Below are 20,968 nucleotides of genomic sequence, written 5' to 3' on the forward strand. Positions count from 1 at the left end.
GTTCCCATGTGCCCTGACCCTTTCCTCAATGACATGGCTCCCATTTTACCCCTCGTGTTTCCACGTGACAGGGATGCTTTACTGGGGACACTGACACTGGGATTTGGGCACGTTTGACTGCAAACCTTACTTCTTCACAGTTTTTTCATAAAGTAGGAACCTCCCTGCAAGGATGAAGCGCGATGGGCAGTCACACTGAAATGTATAGGAGGACTGGTTTATACTGTTTTGGGGAAAACCTCCTCCCCGCTCCCAGTGGTTGCTGGGTTGTCACTTATTCCTGCATAGGCAATGATTCCTCATCCTCACAGAGCATTCTAGCAGTTTTGCTCTCTGAGTGCCTGCTTGGCTTTCCACATTTCCTGTCAAAGTTGGACAACACTGTGCTGCTCCTGCAGCTGCCTTTGTTCTCGGTCCTCACCGCGCTGTGCAGGGAGCAGCATCCATGCAGCCCTGTGCAGCCCTGCTGGCCTCTGGCACCAGGCAGCCCCTGTGTAAGAGCACGTGCCTCGGGTTGTGTCTGCAGGGTGGCTTTTCCTCTGATTTTTCTCAGGCCAGCAGAGCCCTTCCTGAAGCTGGGACAACAAAAGAACTTGTCTTCCTGAACAGCACTGGGCTGCTGGAAAGCAGCAAGACAGTCAGACCTCATGTTGTTTTAGTCCTGTGTTGGCCCCTACAGCATTCAAAAAACTCAGTGTAAAATGTAAGTTGAGTTATTGGCCTTTATTTGGGTTGACTTGAATGCTTCTATTCATAACAGTCAGTGGGCTGTACCATACCCACCTATATTAAATTGCTTCTGGGTGCAGCACTGTCTTGAGAGAGAGTTGTTTCTCATATCACAGCTTCTTGCAAAGAATTCTCCATTGTGTGCTTCCATGTGGCTGTCATAAATGAAGTCTCCTAACTCTCCTTGTTGGGCAGGGATTGGTAATGAATGCTATACTTAGATGGGAATTGTCCTTTATTGCATGTCCTAGGAGAGATTTTGTGATCCTGGAAGTTCCCTGTGGGATGCATTGCAGCACTGGGGGATATGCAGTTACCTGGGGGAGCTTCAGAGACCTGTTGTTTCAACCCTGGGCTCTGTTCCAGACACCCGCTGGTCACTCCACGGCCCAGCTGGGAAGTCATGGCCAGGAAAGGTTTCCTGTGCTGGGTTTCTGAAGCTTTCTTCTAAAGAGGTAAAAAAAAAAAAAACAACCAGCAATAAAACCCAGTGTTGTGTTCTCTGAGCCTTTTATTCATGGTGATTTTGATTGCTCAGCCAGCAGACTTAATGCAGATGAGATTTCCATGTCGGATATGGGTTTTAATATATAAATAAATGCATTGCCAGGTTCAGTAACAAATCATTTGGCCCCCATGTTTTTGCAAAATGCTCGCCTCATGGGAACTGAATCCATTTTCTAATGCGTAGAGTCAAACTGAGCCCGTCTATGCTAATTCTCATCTAAGGCTTATACAATATTCATTGCAGAATGTCTGATCTATGATTCTTCTTGATAACTAAATTCTGGTGTTATGACTCACGGCAATTACCAGAGCCCCCAAAAGGCTCTAAAATAACACGTAGTGGCTGTAGGTGAGTAGGAAGGGGGGAGGAGTACCCAGGTTAGCAGGTGTGGGTTTGGTTTGAGGCTTGCTGGTTAAGGATGCCCAGCCAGAGATGCAGGGGAAGGAGCTTAGGAGACCAGGAGAGTGCTCAGTATGCTCTGGGGTGGCTGTGGCAACAGGGACAGATGCACTGCAGCAACCTCAGCCTTCACCATATGGATCCAGAAAGGAAAGCAGAGCTTTGTGGTTGATGAGGAGCCTCTGATGCCAAATGAAAGGTGAAATTTATGGATCCTGCATGTCACACGCCTCTTAACAGGCTGAAAATCATGAAGTCAGCCTCAAGTTTTCTGATGTGTTATTGGCATTCCCAAACACGTTAAACACAGGGTGATTTATCTTAGAGTCTTATTTTCTGAGTCTTGGAAGTTTTAGCAGCAGGGTGTTTTGGTGTGTGTCTGCATATGCAAATGTAACTGTTCTGAATAGCAGATGAAATCACTGGTGTCTGTGGGGTAGCACTAACAGAATGATCTGTGTCTAAAGCAGGCCCTGATTATTGCCAGGTCAGACAGGCTCCTTTGCAGCCTGCTTCAGTCTGCTGGATTTGGGGCTGGCTGGCCGAAGGAGGTGCAGGAAGGGCTGTGGCCTTGCTGAGAGCTGATCCCACAAACCCAGTGCTGTGGGCTGGCTGGCTGCATCTCTCAGATAATGCACCTCTGGAGGGGGCCAAATAGCAGGCATCCTGGGTGAGGATGTGAATCGTAAATGGATGAAGACCTGAATTATGTGGGGTGCTGATCATCATGTGCTTCTCTTGGCTTCAGTAGTATTTCTGATGCTTTGTGCCTTGCAGGGTAGGGACAGAGAGAGTTTTCCCAATTCCTTCCACTCTGTTTAACCTCTCCCTGCCCTGGCGCTATTTTGAATACCAGAAGGTAATGAATAAGCCTTTCTGTGATAGAAAATCTCTTTCTTGGCATTCCCTTAGGATTTGCAAGCCCAGCCATCACGCTGTGTTACTGTGCAGCTCCTGCAGCTGACCCAACGAGTGCAGCCCTGTGCATGGGAGGAATGTGAGCAGCCCTGTCTGGGCTGGAATGAGGGGAATGCAGCTGCTCGCCCGGACCTGCAGGCAGGCTGGGACAGACAGTCAGCCGTGTATTTCCTAGAGAAATGCCTAGAATTCAGAGCACTCGTGAGTAACCCACTGTTGCACAGGGGGACAGTGCCAGGAGACAGCAGCAGCACGCTGGTTTCTTCTGCACAGAAAATGATTTGATCGAGTATTTCTAATAAATGTGGCTTGAAATGAACCTTTGGGTTTAGAGGCAAGAGTAGGAAGATTTGTTGTCACAGTTTGCTGCTCTGATTTGGAGGCTGTTGCTGGGTGGATGAGGAAATGCCTGATAGCAATTGGGTTGAGCACTGAGTGATGAGCGTCTGACAGCAGAGCCTGGTGCTGACACTGGCTGCCTGGCCCCTGTCTCTTGGGGCCCGGTATCAAATTGTCTCCTTCTTCCTTCCTTTCGGGATGTTTTTTTTGTGTCCTTTATGACAGAGCAGTGTTTTTCCCAGATGAAATCGCCAGCGTGAGCCATTCCTGTTGGCTTTGACCACCAGCTCCTGCAGCTCCATCGTCCCGCGGGTTAGGGGCAGCCATCGGCAGTCAGTGCAGAACGAGCCTTCCCTGCAGGCGTGTCCCAAAAGCAGCATCTCACTGACATTCAACACCATTCACCCCCAGGGCCACACTGCAGGAGCTTGCCACAACTATCAGTTCTGGGGCCTGGAAGCCTCCTCTGTGTGCTACCAGCTGGTGTCCCCTGCACAGTACCCACCTGGCCAGATGTCGGGAATTGACTTGTGCTAAATTTCAGCTGTCTGCAGCCTCTCCTTGCTTTGTCCCAGCCAGCAAGTCCCAGGGCCAAGGCCCCACAGCCTGCAGAGCCAGCAGCCCACTACCTTCTGGTGAAACCTTGCCTTTATTCCCAACAGTTTGACTTGTGTGTTGTTAGGGCAGAGCTGCAGCTGGTCCTGACGTGAAAAGCTGCAGTTCTTCTGAGCCTGTGTCACATCTGCTGTGTTTTTCTAGCTTGTGCTTAAGGCTTCCTGGGAGACCTGTCTTAAGACGTCTGCTGCAGCCAGGTGGGATGAATGAAAGCATCATTAAAGCCATGCTCTCTGCAACAAGAAGAAAAATCCCTTAGCTATTGCTGGGATCCCTTTCTCTACTCATACCCATTCTGGCTATGTTTTCAGGTTCTCATTTTAGTGCACTCCTCATAAGGCTTTTGTTTTATCCTGGGGCTTTCCAGCCCTATAGCTCTGGGCAGAATGGTGCTCTGGCCTAAATTGGCACTCTCTGACACACATAGCCTTATTATTCTCGGGAGAGAGGGGCTATGCCACATCTACCCTATCCCTCTTTGTATTGAAGGACATATTTAATTGATTATTTCTCTGGTTTTGGTTTGTTTCTTTGTTTGTTTTCCCTGGATGAAGCAGAACATGCGTTCCTCCCTATCCCAAGGGCTGCTGCAGAAATAAACAACTCAGTACCCCCATCCTGCAGGCAGGAGGGCACTCAGCCTGGCTGTACTGGGGCTGGAGGAGCTGCATTGTGCTCAGCAATGAGCAGCTCTGGGCCCCAGCTGGGGAAATCAGCTTGGATGAGTGCCAGTGATCTGCAGGCCGGCACTGGTGTGAGGGATTCTCAGTTTCCCCATCTGCTCCCACGCTGTCCCCTGGCAAGGACGTGGCCCTGCCCAGAGGTGCTGGCAACATCCTATGGGCTGGCAGCACAGCCAGGGAAGGCTCAGTGCATCCATGTGCATGCACTCATCCTGAATCTTGCAGTTTTGGTGTGCACCTACATCTGTTTGTTGGATGCCAGCTTTCTGCCCCAGACAGAAGGCATTTTTTTGGGTTAAGGGCACAGCTCTGCATGGTCCCTATGCCATCTGGTGTTGCTCAGCTCCAGGGAACTGCAAATAATGGTGCGTTCTGCAGTCTGAGCAGCTGCTGGTGCACACACAGCTGGAAGTGCGATGTGCAAACCCACCAGGACAGCATTTTTAATAACTTAGGAGCCGGCTCCAAAGTAATAAAAGGTGAAATAATTACCTGCGAAATTGATTTGAAGTGCAGGAAGTATCCAGCAGCTCTGCAGTCCTGTGCCTGCTGAGCTTTCCCCACAGCCGCAGTGCTGTGCTGGGGCAGGAGCTGCACAGTCATTGGAGCAGAGTCCCAGCACCACATCCCCTCGTCCCCTGGGGGCTTGTGGAGGAAAGGAGCAGCTCAAATGAATTAGCACTGAGCTTAACTTCCCCTTCTCTTAACCGCTGGGCTGATGGTGCCAGCAGAGCTGCCCAGCTCTGTTTCTGCTCAGTGCACCAGTTCCTTGGGGCATTCCCAGCGGGGACCAGTAGTCCTGTTTGGCCATTTCATTCAGTGAAGGCTGTGCTTGCTGCGCAGCTGCCTTCTGCTCCTCAGCCTTTCATCAGCTGGGGACCTCAGGTGTCTGCCTCTCCATACAAAGAAGGTGTCCCAGCCGTGTAACATTCATGACCTGCTGGACCCAGATGTGTGCTGTGAAAATGATGGGATGATTACTTCTGTGTCGGAAGGGGCGTGGGGGTTCATGGAGGAGTTCATGGCTGCTGAAATGTGGGCTTCTGCTGGGAACAAACACACCCTGCTTCCTGGCTGCTGCTGCTTGCAGCCTGCCCTGCCACAAGGTTTGCTTGTGATGCTTTGAACCACGAGTCTCTAGGCTGGGGTGGTGATGTGTGGATGCTGAGCTCTGCTCTGCACATGGGAGTCAATTCTGTCCATGCTTTGTGAGCTGCACTGAGCTCCTGAGCAGGGTCCTGTCTGCTGTGCCACAGTTTGTGTGCAGGAACATCGGCGTCAGGCAGCAGTGAGTGAGCTCTCCCTGTAGTCAGACAGGAAAGGAAGGCGATGCCAGAGCCTGTCTCCGAGCTTCCTGCTCTGGCTCCTCAATTACTGCTCTCCCAGAACAGAAACAGGATCCAGGGATCCCGCTTCCCATCACATAAGCTGCAATGGCTGCACTGACACTGGGCTCCTGCCAGATCAGAGGCAATAGGAAGGATCCTTTTCCCCACACCCTTTTACTCCCATAATAGCACTTTGGCACTAATCCCTGTTTTTCTCCTGTCACAGGCATCCCAACGCTCATCGTGCTGGACTCCCAGGGAGAGGTGATCACACGACAGGGGCGGGTGGAGGTGCTGAATGACATCGAGTGCCGAGAGTTCCCCTGGCACCCCAAACCTGTGCTGGAGCTGACAGATTCCAACGCTGTGCAACTGAACGAGGGCCCCTGCCTTGTTCTCTTTGTAGGTATGGAGCCAAATCCTGGCAGGGAGGGGTCTGTGTGCTGCGAGGGCTCTGCAGCTTGCTGCCTCCCTTTTGGGAACTCGAGGGTGACAGTCCTGGAACTTGCTCCCTAATGGAGCGTGGGCTGCTTGCAGCTCACAGGGGTTTGCCAGAGCCGTGCCCATGACACAGCTTGCCCATGTCTGCATCTCCAACTCTGCAACTCCAGCCCTGCAGTGAGGGATGCTGAGGAGCAGCCATTTGCAGCAGAGGAACTGTCATAAAAGACGCTTTAGTGGTGGCTGTGGTGAGGCATGCTAATTAACATTGAAGAGTGCTTGAAATGCACTGGTGGTGGCTGAGAGGAGGAAGGCCTTTTCTGGAGCTGATACCTGAAGCTTAGGAGGCAGAAGGGTTGCAGCTGTATGCTGTCAACTGCAGCTCAGGGCTTGAATTCCTTGGCTGAGCAAGGTTTGTTGGTTCTTGCGTGTCCCCTCTACAAGGGGATCTGGCTGCAGGACAAAACAGACTTCCCCTCCCAAGCTGTTGTCCCTCTGCTGCTGCTTACCCACCCATGAAGCTCAGCTGTGGCTGGAGATGGGCTTGGAGCACAGCTGGGTTGTCCTAGTCCTTTCTCTCCAGCAAGAAATGGTGAAATCTCACCAGTGCTTTGACTTCCATGGTGAGCAAGAGAGCCCAGTGGGAAGCTGCAGTTGCCCTGATCAGAGTGCAGTGCGTTTGCTGAAGAGCCTCTGTCACCCTGAGCCTGCTTGCCAGGCACTGGAGCGTGCTGAGGGCTGCTGGACACAGTCAAGGCTTGTGTCCTGCTTCCTCACACACCCTTTGTTAGCGAAAACCCCTTTTCTCCAGCATTTATGATGTGTCTCTTGCTCTTTCCCTTCCTCCCTTTCAGATTTCCTTTTGACCCTGATTATTTATTCAGTAGAACCCAGCAGGGGATGTGAGCACAGAGCCAAAAATATTCTCCTCAAGCTGGGAGGACTCGCTCTCCACGCTGAGTGTGATTGATGGGGGCTGTCACTGCAGGCCTCAGGAAAGAGTTATTTTTGTATTGCTCTGAGCAAAGTTTTTCTATCACCTTTCTGCAAACAGCGGCCAGGGCTCTCGCCTGGGTCCAAGGGGATGCTCAGCCTTGGTGAAAGCTGCTGGTGCTGCACTAAGTCATGCACTGGGAACATGGGAATGGAGGCTTCTGGCCAGCCTGTGTCCTGCTGAGGGACCCCCAGCAGCAGTTGTCCTTGCTTTTTGGGGCAGTGCAGAGCTCAGTTGTGCTTTCTGTGTTCAACTGATGTTGGGGTCACCTGGAGACATCAGCACCCCCAGAAAGAAGCAGCCTGAGGCACTGGGAGGGACGTGGGATTTGCTGAGTGCAGTGTGTGAGGTCGGGGCTGTGTCAGTGGGCTTAGCAAGAATCGGGGGTGAATAAATGCTGAGCGATGTACATCTGCCGCTGGAGAGTTTAGGGCTGGGTTAGCCAGAATGTTGAGGGCTGGCCTGGAGTGCAGCCAGCAGCGTTTGTTAGCAGAAAAATCAATCACTGCATAAGCCCCACAACTCTACGTATTTATCTCTGTCGTCCACACAGGGCACATCCAACAATGCAGCATGCAGTGTCCTCAGCGTTCTTGTCTTTGCTTAAAGAAGCCAGGGAGGAGGTGGGGAAGCATTGTGCAAAAGCTCTGGTACTGGGAAATGCCCACCAGGTGGTTCCAGGGGCTCACATGAGCTGCACACTGCCAGGCAACCAGGAGCCTGTTTTCTAGTTTTTTCGTTTTTTTTTTTTTTTTTTTTTAATTATTTATTATTTTTTTTTTCATGCTAAAAGTTGTCCCCAAATTGAAATCGTTTCATCTAGGTGCTGCTCAAGGACGCTGTCTCTCTTCTCTCCAACTCAGTATTTGAACTTCAGTGGTGGCTGGCATTTGATTGATGTTTCCATCTCTTTCTACTCTACCTCTGGCAAATCAAAGCTGCCTTTACAGAGCCGCCGCCGCGGAGACTCGAGCAGGAAAGCTGCTGAGCAGCCGTCCCAAGGCGGAGGGATGGTGGGTGGCGGGCAGGGTGGCAGGCAGCTCATTCGTTTGGTCTTCAAAACAGCCCAACCTTTTCAAGCTGCACACCAGCTTTGTTGTGTCTGTTTGTCCCTGTGCTGCAGCAGCAGCAGCAGCACCAAGGGAGCAAGCGGTGAAGTATTTTGGGAGCGGGCGCTGCTCTTCTGTTACATGTTTCCCTGTCTCACATGAAAAGTGCAATTCAGCTGCTCCCTAATTGCTACACAGCCGCATGCTTTGAAGTTGCTGCTGTGTGTTCGGACTCCTATTTCCTCCGTGTTGCTGCTGTGGGGTAGAGCTGCCCATGCCCCGGGCTGTTTGCATCTGTTTGATCCTAACCTCCTTTTTGTATCGTCTCTTTGCTTCGTCTTCCCACGTCTGTGCCCTGCAGATTCAGAGGATGACGGAGAGTCGGAGGCAGCGAAACAACTGATTCAGCCCATAGCTGAAAAAATCATTGCCAAGTACAAAGCCAAAGAGGAGGAGGCACCGTTGCTCTTCTTTGTGGCAGGCGAGGTAAGCAGGAGGGGAATGTGAGAGCTCTCTGAAAGCACAGGGCTGCATCCTGCGCTGCTGGGGCTGGTGGAAACAGGGCAATTTCCATCCTGTGTGCTGCTGAGCCACGGGCCTCAGGGTCTGAGCTGGGTTGGGTAGTGCTGTCTGCACTACGGGTGGGTAAACTGAGACACAGAGCTGCAGCAACTAGTCATGGAGCTCAGGTGAGCTGAGTGCAGCCATGCAGCCTGGGTTGGATTCTAGTAGCTGGGGGATTCTTTCCCAAGTTTTGCAGTAGGTTGCCCTCAGTACCTATGAGTCTTGGGCTTGTAGACAGGTGGGAAAGCCTCAAGGCCAGGAAGGGAACTGGTGGGGACAGGCAGAGATGGGCGCTGGGAGACAGGAGTGGGTGGCAAGCTCCCACGCTGGGGCTGCCAGCCCCATGTGGCCACTTCAAACACTGGGGCTGTGTGTGCTGGCTGCACGGGCAGCAGTCCCAGTCAGTCTCTGCTTTCAGTCTGTGTTGGCAGCCAGGTCAGCCTGGCTGTGCTTCCCACCTCACTGCAGTGCTGCTGCTTTTCTTGCCACCCTGAGTAGAGGGGAAGGGACCAGCACTCCAGCCTCTTCCCTAATGGGCTGGCAGCCGCCCAAAGTCATCGCGGTGGTGCCAGCGTGAGCTGGCAGCATGGGCTCTGCTGGGAGCTGGGCCAGGCCAGCCCAGGCTGCCTGGAAGGGGAGAGGCTAGCAGACAAGAGCCCTCCCACGTCGCTGGAGAGGGTTTTCCTCATCACAGCTTTGAAGTGAGGGACCCCATGGTGCACTCGCCCAGTTGATGGGGCAGCCCCTGGCTGTGGTGTAGGATGAGCCTGGCCTGCAGCTAGTTTGCATGCTACTGCCTGCCCAGTTCCTGTGGAGGCAGTCCCAGTCCCATGGGGAGGGATGATTTCTGTGCTGTGCAGATAATACTGGACAAAACTGCCTTTGGGAATGGGCAGGGGCTGCTTGGGGAGCAGATCTGCAAGGTCTGAGGCTTGACTGCTGTGGTGTAAGGTGCTTTGTCACAGCACTCCCTCCTTTTGGGCTTCACCCGCCCTGTGGGAAATGAGTGTTTCCCAAGCTGCCACTCTACTGGTGGCTGGACTGGTGCTGGGAATGTGGTGCAGAGTGCCCAGAGCCAGCGTTCTGCTGCTGGCCTTCAGGGAAGCGGGACACTCTTGTCCTCTGTGCAGTGCCACACCCTTCTATAGTCTTGCAAACCAGAAAGGTTTTGCGTAAGGCTCAAAAAAGCTCCTGGCTCCCCTCCTGTGGGACCCAGGAAGGTGGGAACTGCCAAGCTGCTGTGCGCTTGCTCGCCCGCCCGGCCTCCATGCTCACGTCACAGCCGCAGTGCGCACCAGCGGGTCCCCAGGAGCCGCCCAGCACACAAAGAGGCCTGCGATGCCGCACCGGGCTCCCCCCACACTGAGCCCCCACCACCACCACCCACAGCCCCTTGGGCCCCCTCCACCCAGGCACTTGTGCTCCCATGGCCGTGACGGGTCTCTGAAAGTCCCAACTCGGCCCCATGCCCTTGAATGAGTCTCTTGTTGGAAGGGCTCTATGGTGAGGGTCTGGGAGCTGCCCCCCTCCCCCAGAGCCTGCGAAGCGTTTTCCTCCTGCTCGCTGGCTGCAGCTGAAACATTGCCGCTATTCATGTGGCTCCCAACATCCCTGCGGCAGCAGGGCCGAAGAATGGGGAGCATCCGGCACGTCCCATTCATCCGTCACCTCAATAGCCCTGGCTGCTGGCCTCGGGTCTCCGTTGGCCCCAGTGCACAATGCAACCAGGCCGCGGCCGGAGCAGGCGCCTCCCATTCCTCTGCCAGCGCCTTTGGGCCGGTTTTGCATTGATTAAAAGGTTTCAGTTGCTTTGCAGCGATCACATAAAGGACGAGGCATCCCAACACCTCGGCTCTGGGCTGGTCCCAGAGGTGGGAAGCGCGGGGGGCCGAGGTCACGGGCCCAGCCCTGCTCTCCCTTCCCTGCCACGTGGTCCTGCGCCAGAAAATCCTGCAGTGGAAGGGGAGGCGCGATAGGAACCACCCTGCCGGCCGCCGCCCCGTGCTGCATTGCTCCCAGCCGCCTCTGGATTCCTTTATTTCCATCGCTGCTGTTGGAAAACTGCTCAGAGAAATGCCCGGTTTCAATGACCATGCAATCCGGACACGGCCCCTGTGTGTCCCCACATCTCCCTGCCATGCTCAGGAGATGAATTGCCGCAGCACCAACGTTTGAATTCCACAGCCCCGGCAGTGATAAATGAGTTTTCCCCTTTGCCCAGAGATGTGATTTGTCTGGCTGCTGAGCGCGTTGCTCGAGTGTGCTATGGGTTCTGGGCCTGCACTCACACGCTGTGGGTCTGCCTGTGGGGTGAGGGGTCCTGGGGGTGTGAAGCAGAGGAAGGAAGGGGCTGGAGAGAGGTAAGAAGCAGGGTGAGAGTGAAGCCTGGGTTTGCTCTCTGGGTAGGTGGTAGGGCTCAGCTCGGCCCAGCATAGCGCTCTGTGGGATGTGTGTGGGCTGCACCACTTCAGGAGCGCTGCTCCTGGCTGTGTAGTTCTGCTGATGCTCCTCTATCCCTCTCGTTTTGGCCTCCAGGATGACATGACTGACTCTCTCCGGGATTACACCAACCTGCCTGAGGCTGCACCCCTGCTCACCATCCTGGACATGTCGGCCAGAGCCAAGTATGTGATGGATGTGGAGGAGATCACGCCGGAGATCGTGGAAGCCTTCGTCAGCGACTTTCTAGCAGACAAGCTAAAACCCGAGCCCATCTAAGGGAGCTTCTGCACCAACAGACATTATTTAAAACTAGGTCTCTCTTCCGCCGCTCATGGATTCTCCAGCGTGTTCTCACGCCCGACCCAGTATCCAACCTTCTTGTGGTGCCTTGTTCTACGCAGTGAATCCTTCTCCTAAGCAAACTCCTTGAGATGCACTTTCAGCAGGGAGTCGTTGGCGTTCGGAGACTTCGCTTGTGCTTCATGGTGATATATTCTCTAATAACCAGGCCAGAACTGTTACCGTACTTACTTTATACATGGCACTAGCTAGCAGGCAAATCTTTTTGCATGGTGTTCTTCCCAACGTATGCATCAGGCGGTGGATGGGGTTCTCGGGGCTCTTTTCTTCTCCTTCTCCCCTTTCTTTCCTTTCCTAAACCTCTGCTGACTAAATTACTTTAAGGAAGCAATAAGGAAATTGTCCCCTTTGCCCCCGCCCCACCTTCCTTCCCCACTCGAGTAACAGTGCCCTGATGAGGCCAAACAAAGTCTTAACTGCTGACAACCTCTGAAAGACCACAGCGCAGCCAGGCTTTTCCTCCCTGGGGTGAGAACTTCCTGGGTAGTTTTCCTACCCCACACACCGTCAGCCTTATGCAGCAATTGGCTGCGCATGTCGGGGGACTCCAACCCCCCCATGGCACACAGATATCCCCTCCTGCACTGAGCCAGGAGCAGAACACCACCAGGCTGCCGTCGTCTCCCCGTGGTCTCTCCCTTGTGCTCTCCCTATCCCCTCTCCCTCCTGTTCCTTCTCTCTGGTATGAATTGTCGACCCCTCTATGTTAGTTGTTTTTTGTAGGTGTGTCCCAAACCTGACAGTAATGGTGCTGTTCTTAAAAAAAAAAAAAAAAAAAAAAAAAGAAAAAAAAGAAAAAAAGATTCCTCCCCACTCTTTAGCACAGCCAAGCTCTCCCAAAAGTGACATTGTAAAAACTGTACATGGTGATTGGAACTTTGTAATAAAACTGATCTAATAACCGAGTTGGGAGGTGCCGGTTGCCGCGTCCCACAGCCCAGCACAGACCCCGGTGCTTTTTCCATCAGGGCGGTGTCCTGGAGCTGAATAGTGGGCGTTGTGTGAGCCACCACGTTTCCTTTCAGCTCATTTGTCAGCAATGGCAGGATTACAGCCTCTCCCTTTATCACTGTTACAGCAACCCACCCTGGCAGGAGTTGGGAAAAGCAGCCAAGTGCGGAAAGGCAGAAATTGTATAAATCTCTCTTGTTGTTTTGCATGTTTCAGATTCTCGTGTTTGGTGCTGGTTAAGCTGAGCTGTGAGGCGGTCAGGAAGCAGCAGCACCGTGGATCTGTTAGCCACAGCTCACTGCCCTCCCCAGCACTAGGCTGGAAGGTGGGGTCAGCCCTGCTTCCGTAGTGCCCCCGATGAGCTGAATTAACTCAGATCCTCCCTTTACTGGGGATTTTTTGAGGGAATAATGCTTTGGTGAGTTACCATCCACCTCAGGGTTAAGGGAGCGTGCAGTGCGATTGCAGTCCCAATTCCTGCTGCGTGTGGAGCAGCTAGGCAATGCAATCACTTCCAGACCCCACTGCCACCTAGCGCACGTTGTCTGTCTACTGCAGGTTCCTGCTGGTTTGGGGGCTATCTCGATGTGTTTGTGGTTTGAAAGACAGTTACAGTGAGGTTGGAACTGGAACCGCGGTGTCTGTAGTGTTTGGTCATGCAGCAGTGGCTGATGTTTGTAGGAGAACCCATATTCATTTCCCTCTGGACGCTGTGGTTGGGGCTCCCAGAGAGGCAGCAATGCCTGCCACAGTCACAATGGTCACTGCTTGGTAGGAACTGGAGCAAAGCAGCAATTTTCTGCCCTAGAATTGGGTTGTTTGGGGTCAATTTGATGGGAACCAGGACAGAACCAGTCTCTGGGGATATAACTGGTTGGCTGGAGCACTTTCAGCTGTGAGCTAATGGCTGCTTAGTCCTCAGCTGTCAGGGCTTAGATGTGGAAGAGGCTGGCTGTCTCTGGGTGTCTCCCAGTTGGATCTATCAATGACCTTTCAGTGGTAACAGGAAACAGGAGCCAGCAGTGGGCTGAGTGAGCAGCTCATGCAACTTGCAACCAGTGAAGGCAGGTGGCAGCCAGCGCTGTCACAGGAGCTGTCAGTCAACACACAGCTGTCAGGGAAGCTGAGAGCATCGTGCAACATGGGCAGGAGCTCCCAGTCCTGCATCTCGGGAGGGTGTTACTGCAAGTTACTGCTGTCCTCAAGGAGATATGGACACGGCCCCCGGTCTTATTCTCCTCAGATGGATGTTCACGGTGAGCAGTAGTGCCTGCAGCTCCCTCTTCCTGTCCCTCATTCATAATTTATCAGTGCTGAGGCCCAGCTGCCAGAGCTGAGCTGCATGGGACAGGCACTGCCACCTCCTGGCAGCAGCGCAGGCTGGTGCTCAGCTACCCTGCACCACGGTGGGGTGCCTGATGAGGGCACAGGGTTTGTGTAAGCATGGACAGGAGCTGTTCAGGTGGCAGCTGTCAGGCATTCCTAATCCAGAGCCACAAGTACAGTGGCTCCTGTTGTCTCCAGGCAAGCATTACAGCAGTACTGGTGGTTGCACAGCCTAAGGGCTGCAAGAGGAATGACATGCTTTGCCAGCAGCATCCTGGCCAGGCTGGCACTGATGCTACTGCAGCTGCTACATGGGGTCTGGTGTGAATGGAGCTCTGCTCACCTCTCTGCAGCATTCCTGGTGAGGCACAGGGCAAGCTGTGTCCCTCCTCCCACCCCCAGCATGCACACACACAGGTAAGTTGAGGAGCTCATGCTCCACTTGCACTAGCATGGAGTAAGAGGGGGTAGCTCCAGGCACAGCTATTTAACAATCTCTTAGCAAACAAAACAGACCAGGCTGCTCTTTTATTAATTAATTTCTTTGCGGAGTGCCAAAGGGAAGGGTTGCTGCTTCAGCACCCAAGTCGCTGCAATTTATCCCATTACTGGGTACTTCTGCCTTTCATCTTCTTGATTGTGCCTCCTCCGCTGCAACTGCCTCTTCCCTTCAAACAGCACTATGGCAGCAGCTACAGCAGAGTTCAAACTGTCCACACCAGGCACCACAGGGATAACCAGTCTCTTCCCACCTGTGCTGGCTGCGAGGTGAAGCGCGTCTGGGCTCAGGCCATGGGTCTCTCCACCAACCACAACTGCTGCTGGGGACCGCATCCAGTTCTCATAGTAATACTGTGCAGCAAGCTCCGAGGCGCTGACGCCCTCCGTTCTCTCCTCATCCTCATGTTCAGGAGGAGCAGCCTTGTATTTGGGTTTTACAGGAGCCTTTGGGTTGCCAGAATGGGAGCCAGACCTGCCAGCTCTCTGGGACGTGGGTTCTGTCTCAGCCTGAGCCCCTGGGTCTTTGTTGTCGGCCACGCAGACCCGCACACCAGAAGGAAGGTTGCTGGGAACAGATTCCCAGTCCAGATTGGCAACAATGGGCACACGGAAGTGAGCTCCCATACCTGCACGAAGCACCTTTGGCTCCCATGGATCCACACAGCCTGAGACAGGGGAGGAAAACAGTGACAGTGCAGCAGTTCCAGCAAAGACGCACTCAGGAACTGCTTCCCACAGCAAAACTTGTCTGTGCTGGACACTGCTTACAAATTCCATGAAACAACATCTTTAAGCACTGCCTTAACCCAGAGATCTGTCAAACTAAACATTTGTCCTGGGAGAAAGGCCCTTACCTTTGGTGAGCAGCACTTTTTCACAACCTGCTCCTGCTGCAGATCTCAGAATAGTCCCCAGGTTTCCTGGATCCCGAATGTTGTCGCAGATGAGGACTAGGGGCAGCTGGGCAGCAGGGTAAGACATCTTGGCATGATCAGGCTTGGAGAAGATCCCTGAGGAGACAAAGTGCTGATGAGCTTTGGGTGATGCACCACGAAGAGAGGGCTGGCTGTCACAGCTGTAGGTATGCTGGAGAAAGCCTCAGGGAATCATAGAATCACAGAATCATTAAGGTAGGGAAAGACCACAAAGATCCCCAAGTCCAACCCCACCTCATTCCCTCCAGGCCCCCTGAACCATGTTCCTCAGTGCCTCATCTCCACGGTTCTCAAATGCCTCCGGGAGGGGGACTCCCTCACCTCATGGGGCAGCCTGTCCCACTGCTTGACCACTCTTTCAGAGAATAAGCTTCCAAATATCCAACCTGAACTTCTCCTGGTGCAACTTGAGACCATCCCCTCTCGTCCTATTGCTGTTACGTGGGAGCACAGACCAGCGCCCACCTCACTACAATCTTTCAAGTCACTGTAGAGATCAATGAGGCCTCATTCAAGGCCGTGGGATCTGAACCATCCCAATTCACTCACCTGGCTCCCTCTAAGATTTCTGCTCCAGACCCTGCACAGCTCCATTGCCCATCTTTGGACACACTGCTTAAGGGACATTTGTGAAGAGTTTGTCACTCCCCAGAGAGAACTGTTTCCCAGCAGAGCTAAAGCAGCGTGCTGTGACAATTGAGCATTAGCACCGTGTATGAATCCAGCAGCCGCTTTCACAGCTCTCACAGCAGGTCCAATGGAAGGGAGCTCTCCCATTACGCTGTGTTTGACACACTGCCAGAGCTGCTAGAAGCCAGAGATCATCCTTATCCACTTATCAGCAATGGAACGAATTCCCTCTGAGCGCTGTTGTCACTGTTTTTATCACATCTCACCTATCATCCCCTGCGGGGCCACCACGTCGGACCAGCACTTGATGTCCTCGAACCTCACCCTCACCAGGCGGGCTCCCTTCAGCGGTGCCGACGGCAGCTCCCTCAGGTGCAGGGCGGTGCTGAAGAACAAAGCCCGGGGCACGGCGCCCGCCTCCAGCGCGTCCCGGATCAGCCTCTGCCCCTCCAGCAGCACCTTCCCGTGGCGGTCGCGGAAACTCCGCGACTTAGCGATGGTCACCACTTTTCTGAGGAGAAATCGAGGGTAGAAAGCGTGAGTTGAGGGGAGCGCTGCCGGGACGGGGCCGCTTCCGCTCTCGCGCCTCACCCCAGGCTCCTGTCACCGGGCGACGCCTTCTCGTACCACAGCCCGGGCCCGGCCGAGCCCCGCTCCACAGCCGGGGGAGGCGGATGGTGCTCCACGGGGCTCTGCTGCGCCTCGGCCCGCTCCTTCCGCGGCGGCAGCACCCGCACAGGGCTGCGCCTTAGCGCTCGCACCCAACGCCGTCCCGGGGCCGCCCCACCGGGCCCCGCCAGCACCCGGCTCAGCACCGGCACGGCGCGCCTCAGCGCCGCCATCTTGATCCGCGACGTCAGAGCGGCGCCGCCGTCTCCGTAACGTCATCACTCTGCGCGGAGGGAAGGTCGGGCGCGATGACGTCATCTTTCTGCGCGGCGGGGAGAGGCGGCGGCGGCGGGGGGATGGCGGTGCGGCGCGCCTTGCACTTCGTGTTCAAAGTCGGCGACCGCGCGCGGACTGCGCGCTTCTACCGGGAGCTGCTGGGCATGAGCGTGAGCGCCGTGCGGGGGGCGGGAGGACTGAGCGGGAGCGCGGCCCTCAGCCCTGAGGAGACGCCCTGCGCTGCGGGAGGAGGGTGAAGCCGGGCAGAATCGCGTTTGCTCTTCTTTTAGACAGCACAACCCCCAGGTCGGCTCGTTTACCCCCTCCTCCCCTTTTTCTTCTTCTTTTTTTAATATGTACACGTTTAATTCGTAAGGTTCTGAGGCATGAGGAGTTTGATGAAGGCTGTAAGGCCAGCTGCAATGGGTAAGTGCGTTGCCTGAAGCACTCGTTTCCCATAGGGCACCTCCCTGTTCTGCCCGTTATTTAATGGATGAATCCACGTGGTATTAAAAATTCAGCCCGTGGTGCCTTTTATGTGTCGGCATGGGGTTTGCATTTGGGCTCTGATACAGCTGTGTTATGTTGGGTTCTAATACTGAATCCCTGGAATGAACCTGTTGGGGTTGGAGATGGGAATCTTGGTTTTTTTTTTTTCCCCTGAATGATTCCATGATTCTACAATTGTGGCAGCTTTACCCACAACAGCTCCAAGAACTCTCTGTAACTGTCAGCTCCTTTCCAATGGGAGGTGCCAGGTTAGCTGTGCCGTTTGTTCTTGAAATAATGTTCTTTGCTGAAGCATTCATGGTTGCATCTCTTGGTGTTTGTTTCTCATATTCATTCCAAATAAATCTTCTAGCCCTTACGATGGAAAATGGAGCAAAACAATGGTGGGCTATGGGCCAGAAGATGACCACTTTGTTGCAGAGTTGACTTACAACTATGGTATTGGAGAGTATCGCCTTGGCAATGACTTTCTGGTATGTGCCAAGTTCAGCAAAACCTTATTATGATAAGTGCTTTTATTTTCTCATTAGGAGCCTCTTCATTATATAGCTTATAGCAGATTTTTTTAAAAGTACTGTTTGATTTATTGAACACTTCTTATTCCTGCATTTTAGTTGTCTCTGAGCTGGACGAGCAAAAGGTAGAGGAGCTTTGTGTTCATGTAGGATTGTGGAAACGCTTCCTTTAGCACTTCTCCATCTGTGGTTGCTGTGTGTTTGCTGCCAGATCCGGCTTGAAGTGGTCAGCGAAGAAGGATCGTGCTGTAGGGAAACACATATTTGTTATTACTTATTCATTTGGCTTTTGTTAGCTGATGGTTAATGTGTTTGCTCATTGTTTCTATTGAGCTAATGTTTTTCCCTGAATTTGAAGAATGTTGAGGATCAGGTGCATGGAGCCACAAACATCCCCCCAGCTGGTAGAACAGCCAGAATTTGGTTTTCTGCTTCTGTACAGTGCGTTGACACAACTTAAATTCTTTTCCCATTACATTTCCCTTTGGTGTGAAAGAAGAGTAGAGTAGTATGTTCCAAAAACATGGGAGATGCAGGGTTAGCCTAAGCTTGTTTTCTAGGAGCAAGTTACCTGCTTCTCAGGAGGTTGTGCGGTCAGTGTGCTTTACAAAGTAATCTGGCTTGTTTCTGTAAAGGCAGAGTTTTCAAAGGTAAGGCTTCACCCTATCTGGGATGGTCAGATATCCTTGACCACAGCCACAGACTGTGGCTAACAGAGCCTGGAAGGGTGAAAGCAGTGAAGAGGGAGGTCTTCCTGCTGATGCAGTGGGTGGGAGTTGCAGTGTCAGCACAGCTGGGGAGGTGGCTTCTTGGCTGCTGTTGCACCAGTGGATTTAGTGTTGTCCTTTTTGCTCTTGGCAGGGCATAACCCTGGTGTCCAGCCAGGCTGTGAGCAATGCTAAGAAGATGGGGTGGCCCCTCAAAGAAGTCACAGCCGGTGTGTTTGAAACTGAAGCCCCAGGTGGATACAAGTTCTACTTGGAAGACAAGGAACAGAAAAAGCAAGGTGAAATGTACACGTGCTCTTATTTGTGTTCAGAAGATATTTACAAGTTGGGTATTACAATTGGATGTGCATTTGTCTCAATGGCATTTTATGAAACAGGGCCCTATATTGTTATTTCTCTATTACTTTTCTTCTCAAGATTATAAAACAATGCATTTAAAACTATGATTTATCTTGTAACTATTCTCCATTTGTTGCACTCCTACAGATCCTGTGCTAAAGGTAACCTTGGGTGTCTCTGATCTGCACAAGTCTGTTAATTACTGGTCTCATTTGCTTGGGATGAAAATATATGAGAAGGATGAAGAAAAACAGAGGATTTTGCTGGGCTATGCAGATAACCAGGTTAGTTCTGTAGAAAGCCTTCCAGTTCTTTAAGAGTCACGTCGTAGAAAGCTCTTATTTAATGAGAACAGGATCTAAATCTTATGATAGAAACAACTGTGCAGAGCCTGCATGCTTTAATTTAACTGCTTTTTTTTCTTTAAATCAAAAGCTGTGGTTTGCTCTGGGAATTTTGATTCATTGGGAAATACTTGTGTGGGCAGTGTTGAAACAGTCTGCAACAATGAGAAGCCAGAGCAAATGTGGCACTGAGAGCAGTGTTCCATGCAAGTTCATTAAGTTTTCTTGTTTTCCTTCAGTGTAAGCTGGAGCTGAAGGCTGTTGGAGGAGCAGTGGATCATGGAACAGCATTTGGAAGGATTGCCTTTTCCTGTGCCAAGGAAGAGGTAATAATCATGCTTTCATTACCTCTCTCATCATCCAGCTGAGTAGTGGGACATAGGTGTCTACTATTAGCAAAATCTCTCAGAATTGATCAAAGTAACACTAATTAATTTCTCAAGATGGGAATGCAGTGGAGTTGCAGGTAACAGGAAACTGTAACTGAGAACAGCCTGAATACATCGTGGCTTCATCTGACTGGGGCTGATGTTGTTTGTTGTCTGTTTAAGTTGCCAAACATTGAAGCACTGATGAAAAAGGAGAACCAGAAAATTTTAACGCCTCTGGTTAGCTTGGACACACCTGGCAAAGCTACAGTGCAAGTGGTCATTTTGGCTGATCCTGTGAGTAGCATCAGAAATAGTAATTTCTCTAATCTCTAATTCTCTAATTTCTCTCTCCTCTAATTTCTCTGCCCCAGTTATCTGTCTGACTTGCTGTTAAATTTGGTTTAGGATGGCCATGAAATCTGTTTTGTGGGAGATGAAGCATTTCGAGATCTGTCCAAAGTGGATCCCAATGGTGACAAACTGTTAGATGATGTAAGTAATGGTTTGCCTTTTGTTTTCATCCTGATCACAGCCACCTGTAGAATCGAATTTTCTTTGCAGCAGAAAATATTGGCTGTCAGTGCCTGTTTTCATTACTAGTATATGAGAAACAGTTTCTTCATCAGGATAGCTTTCCCCTGGATTATAGAGCCTTACAGTCAGCCTGTTGTTGTGGGACAGGGTGGTGAGAGTGGGCAGCTCAGTGTTTGGAATGGCAGCTGAGTCAGCCAAACATGCTCATGTTTTCCTTTGTGCAGGCTATGGCAGCTGACAAGAGTGACACGTGGTTTGCTGCCCGAAATATGAAGAAGGTGTCTGCATAGCTGGAGGAGGAACTGGGCTGACTGGTCGTCATGCCTTGGTTTTCATCTGGGCAAAACTTGCTGTGCTGTCCGTCCCATGGGAGGATACAGTCATGTCCCACGTTCTTCTGTTGGTTCCTTTTCAGCTTGTATCTCTTTCATTTCAAGCTCTTCTTTATTTTCAATCAAATATCACGTGCTCCTTCATACGTAAGTGTAAAGTGAGGAGGATGTCGAGCACGTGGCTTCCAACGTGGGAGCTGCAGGCTAACACCTCGTGTATCTCTAGTGTGGTTGCAATTGAAGGAGAAGTTGCCAGATTGATTAGAATATCCAGATCTGTAATTAATGAGCTGTAATCCTTCTGACTGCAGTACAGGGCTGAGATATTGGGGTATCAGCAGCTGTAGTGCCTGGCATTGTTGGGCAGGCTCTTTGTTTTGGATCTCTCTCAATGAAAATCAACAGCATTAGCAGTCACTGCGCTGTGTCAGTGCCTGCAGTCAATATTCCGAATGGGAACAGTTCTTGATGTGACAGTGTTGCTTTGGCATTGATGCAGTCAGTGAATTGGGGCTGGATCAGGGCTGGTGCCATTGTTGGAAATTTGCCTTTACTTGAATAAAAGTAACGAGCGGCGTCCCCTGGGGGTCTGTATTGGGACTGGTGCTCTTAACATCTTTATCAGTGACATCAACAACGGAAATCAAGTGCACCCTCAGCAAGTTTGCTGCTGACACCAAGCTGAGTGGTGCGGTTGA

The 20,968-nt window shown here is 52.1% G+C and overlaps 3 protein-coding genes across 3 annotated transcripts in view; 2 read left to right on the plus strand and 1 right to left on the minus strand.

The window, feature by feature from the left end:
• The window catches only part of NXN (nucleoredoxin), a 48,575-nt gene extending 36,301 nt beyond the window's left edge, over positions 1-12,274 (plus strand). The window contains exons 6-8 of the mRNA XM_085241017.1: positions 5,746-5,925; positions 8,365-8,489; positions 11,103-12,274. Of these exons, the coding sequence (XP_085097143.1) occupies positions 5,746-5,925; positions 8,365-8,489; positions 11,103-11,285 (488 nt within the window). The 3' untranslated portion in view covers positions 11,286-12,274. The remainder of the gene's footprint in view (positions 1-5,745; positions 5,926-8,364; positions 8,490-11,102) is intronic.
• A 1,870-nt stretch (positions 12,275-14,144) lies between these two features.
• On the minus strand, positions 14,145-16,600 carry MRM3 (mitochondrial rRNA methyltransferase 3). The gene is made up of 4 exons (XM_010722172.3): positions 16,304-16,600; positions 15,979-16,223; positions 15,002-15,157; positions 14,145-14,812 (listed from the first exon to the last, which is right to left on the minus strand). The coding sequence occupies exons 1-4, from the start codon at positions 16,552-16,554 to the stop codon at positions 14,244-14,246; spliced, it is 1,221 nt and encodes a 406-aa protein (XP_010720474.2). The 5' UTR covers positions 16,555-16,600; the 3' UTR covers positions 14,145-14,243.
• Positions 16,601-16,605: 5 nt separating this feature from the next.
• GLOD4 (glyoxalase domain containing 4) lies at positions 16,606-20,849 on the plus strand. Its single transcript, XM_010722068.3, has 9 exons — positions 16,606-16,767; positions 16,974-17,023; positions 17,460-17,580; positions 18,484-18,628; positions 18,837-18,973; positions 19,273-19,359; positions 19,585-19,698; positions 19,810-19,896; positions 20,163-20,849. Exons 1-9 carry the CDS (start codon positions 16,630-16,632, stop codon positions 20,226-20,228), a joined length of 945 nt encoding a protein of 314 aa, XP_010720370.2. The 5' UTR covers positions 16,606-16,629; the 3' UTR covers positions 20,229-20,849.
• The last annotated feature ends 119 nt before the right edge of the window (positions 20,850-20,968 follow it).

The sequence above is a fragment of the Meleagris gallopavo genome, chromosome 21 (genome assembly GCF_905368555.1).
Source record: "Meleagris gallopavo chromosome 21, MGAL_WU_HG_1.1, whole genome shotgun sequence".
NCBI classification, from domain to species: Eukaryota; Metazoa; Chordata; class Aves; order Galliformes; family Phasianidae; genus Meleagris; species Meleagris gallopavo.

Bases quoted from the DNA above. Each gene is read 5' to 3' on its own strand.
- MRM3 (XM_010722172.3), bottom strand. From the start codon at position 16,554: ATGGCGGCGCTGAGGCGCGCCGTGCCGGTGCTGAGCCGGGTGCTGGCG. The intron at 16,224-16,303 runs GTGAGGCGCGAG...ATTTCTCCTCAG, and splicing joins CCCGGTGACAGGAGCCTGGG to AAAAGTGGTGACCATCGCTA. The intron at 14,813-15,001 runs GTAAGGGCCTTT...CCCCTGTCTCAG, and splicing joins AAAAGTGCTGCTCACCAAAG to GCTGTGTGGATCCATGGGAG.
- GLOD4 (XM_010722068.3), top strand. From the start codon at position 16,630: ATGACGTCATCTTTCTGCGCGGCGGGGAGAGGCGGCGGCGGCGGGGGG. The intron at 16,768-16,973 runs GTGAGCGCCGTG...TTAATTCGTAAG, and splicing joins GGGAGCTGCTGGGCATGAGC to GTTCTGAGGCATGAGGAGTT. The intron at 19,699-19,809 runs GTGAGTAGCATC...AATTTGGTTTAG, and splicing joins TGGTCATTTTGGCTGATCCT to GATGGCCATGAAATCTGTTT.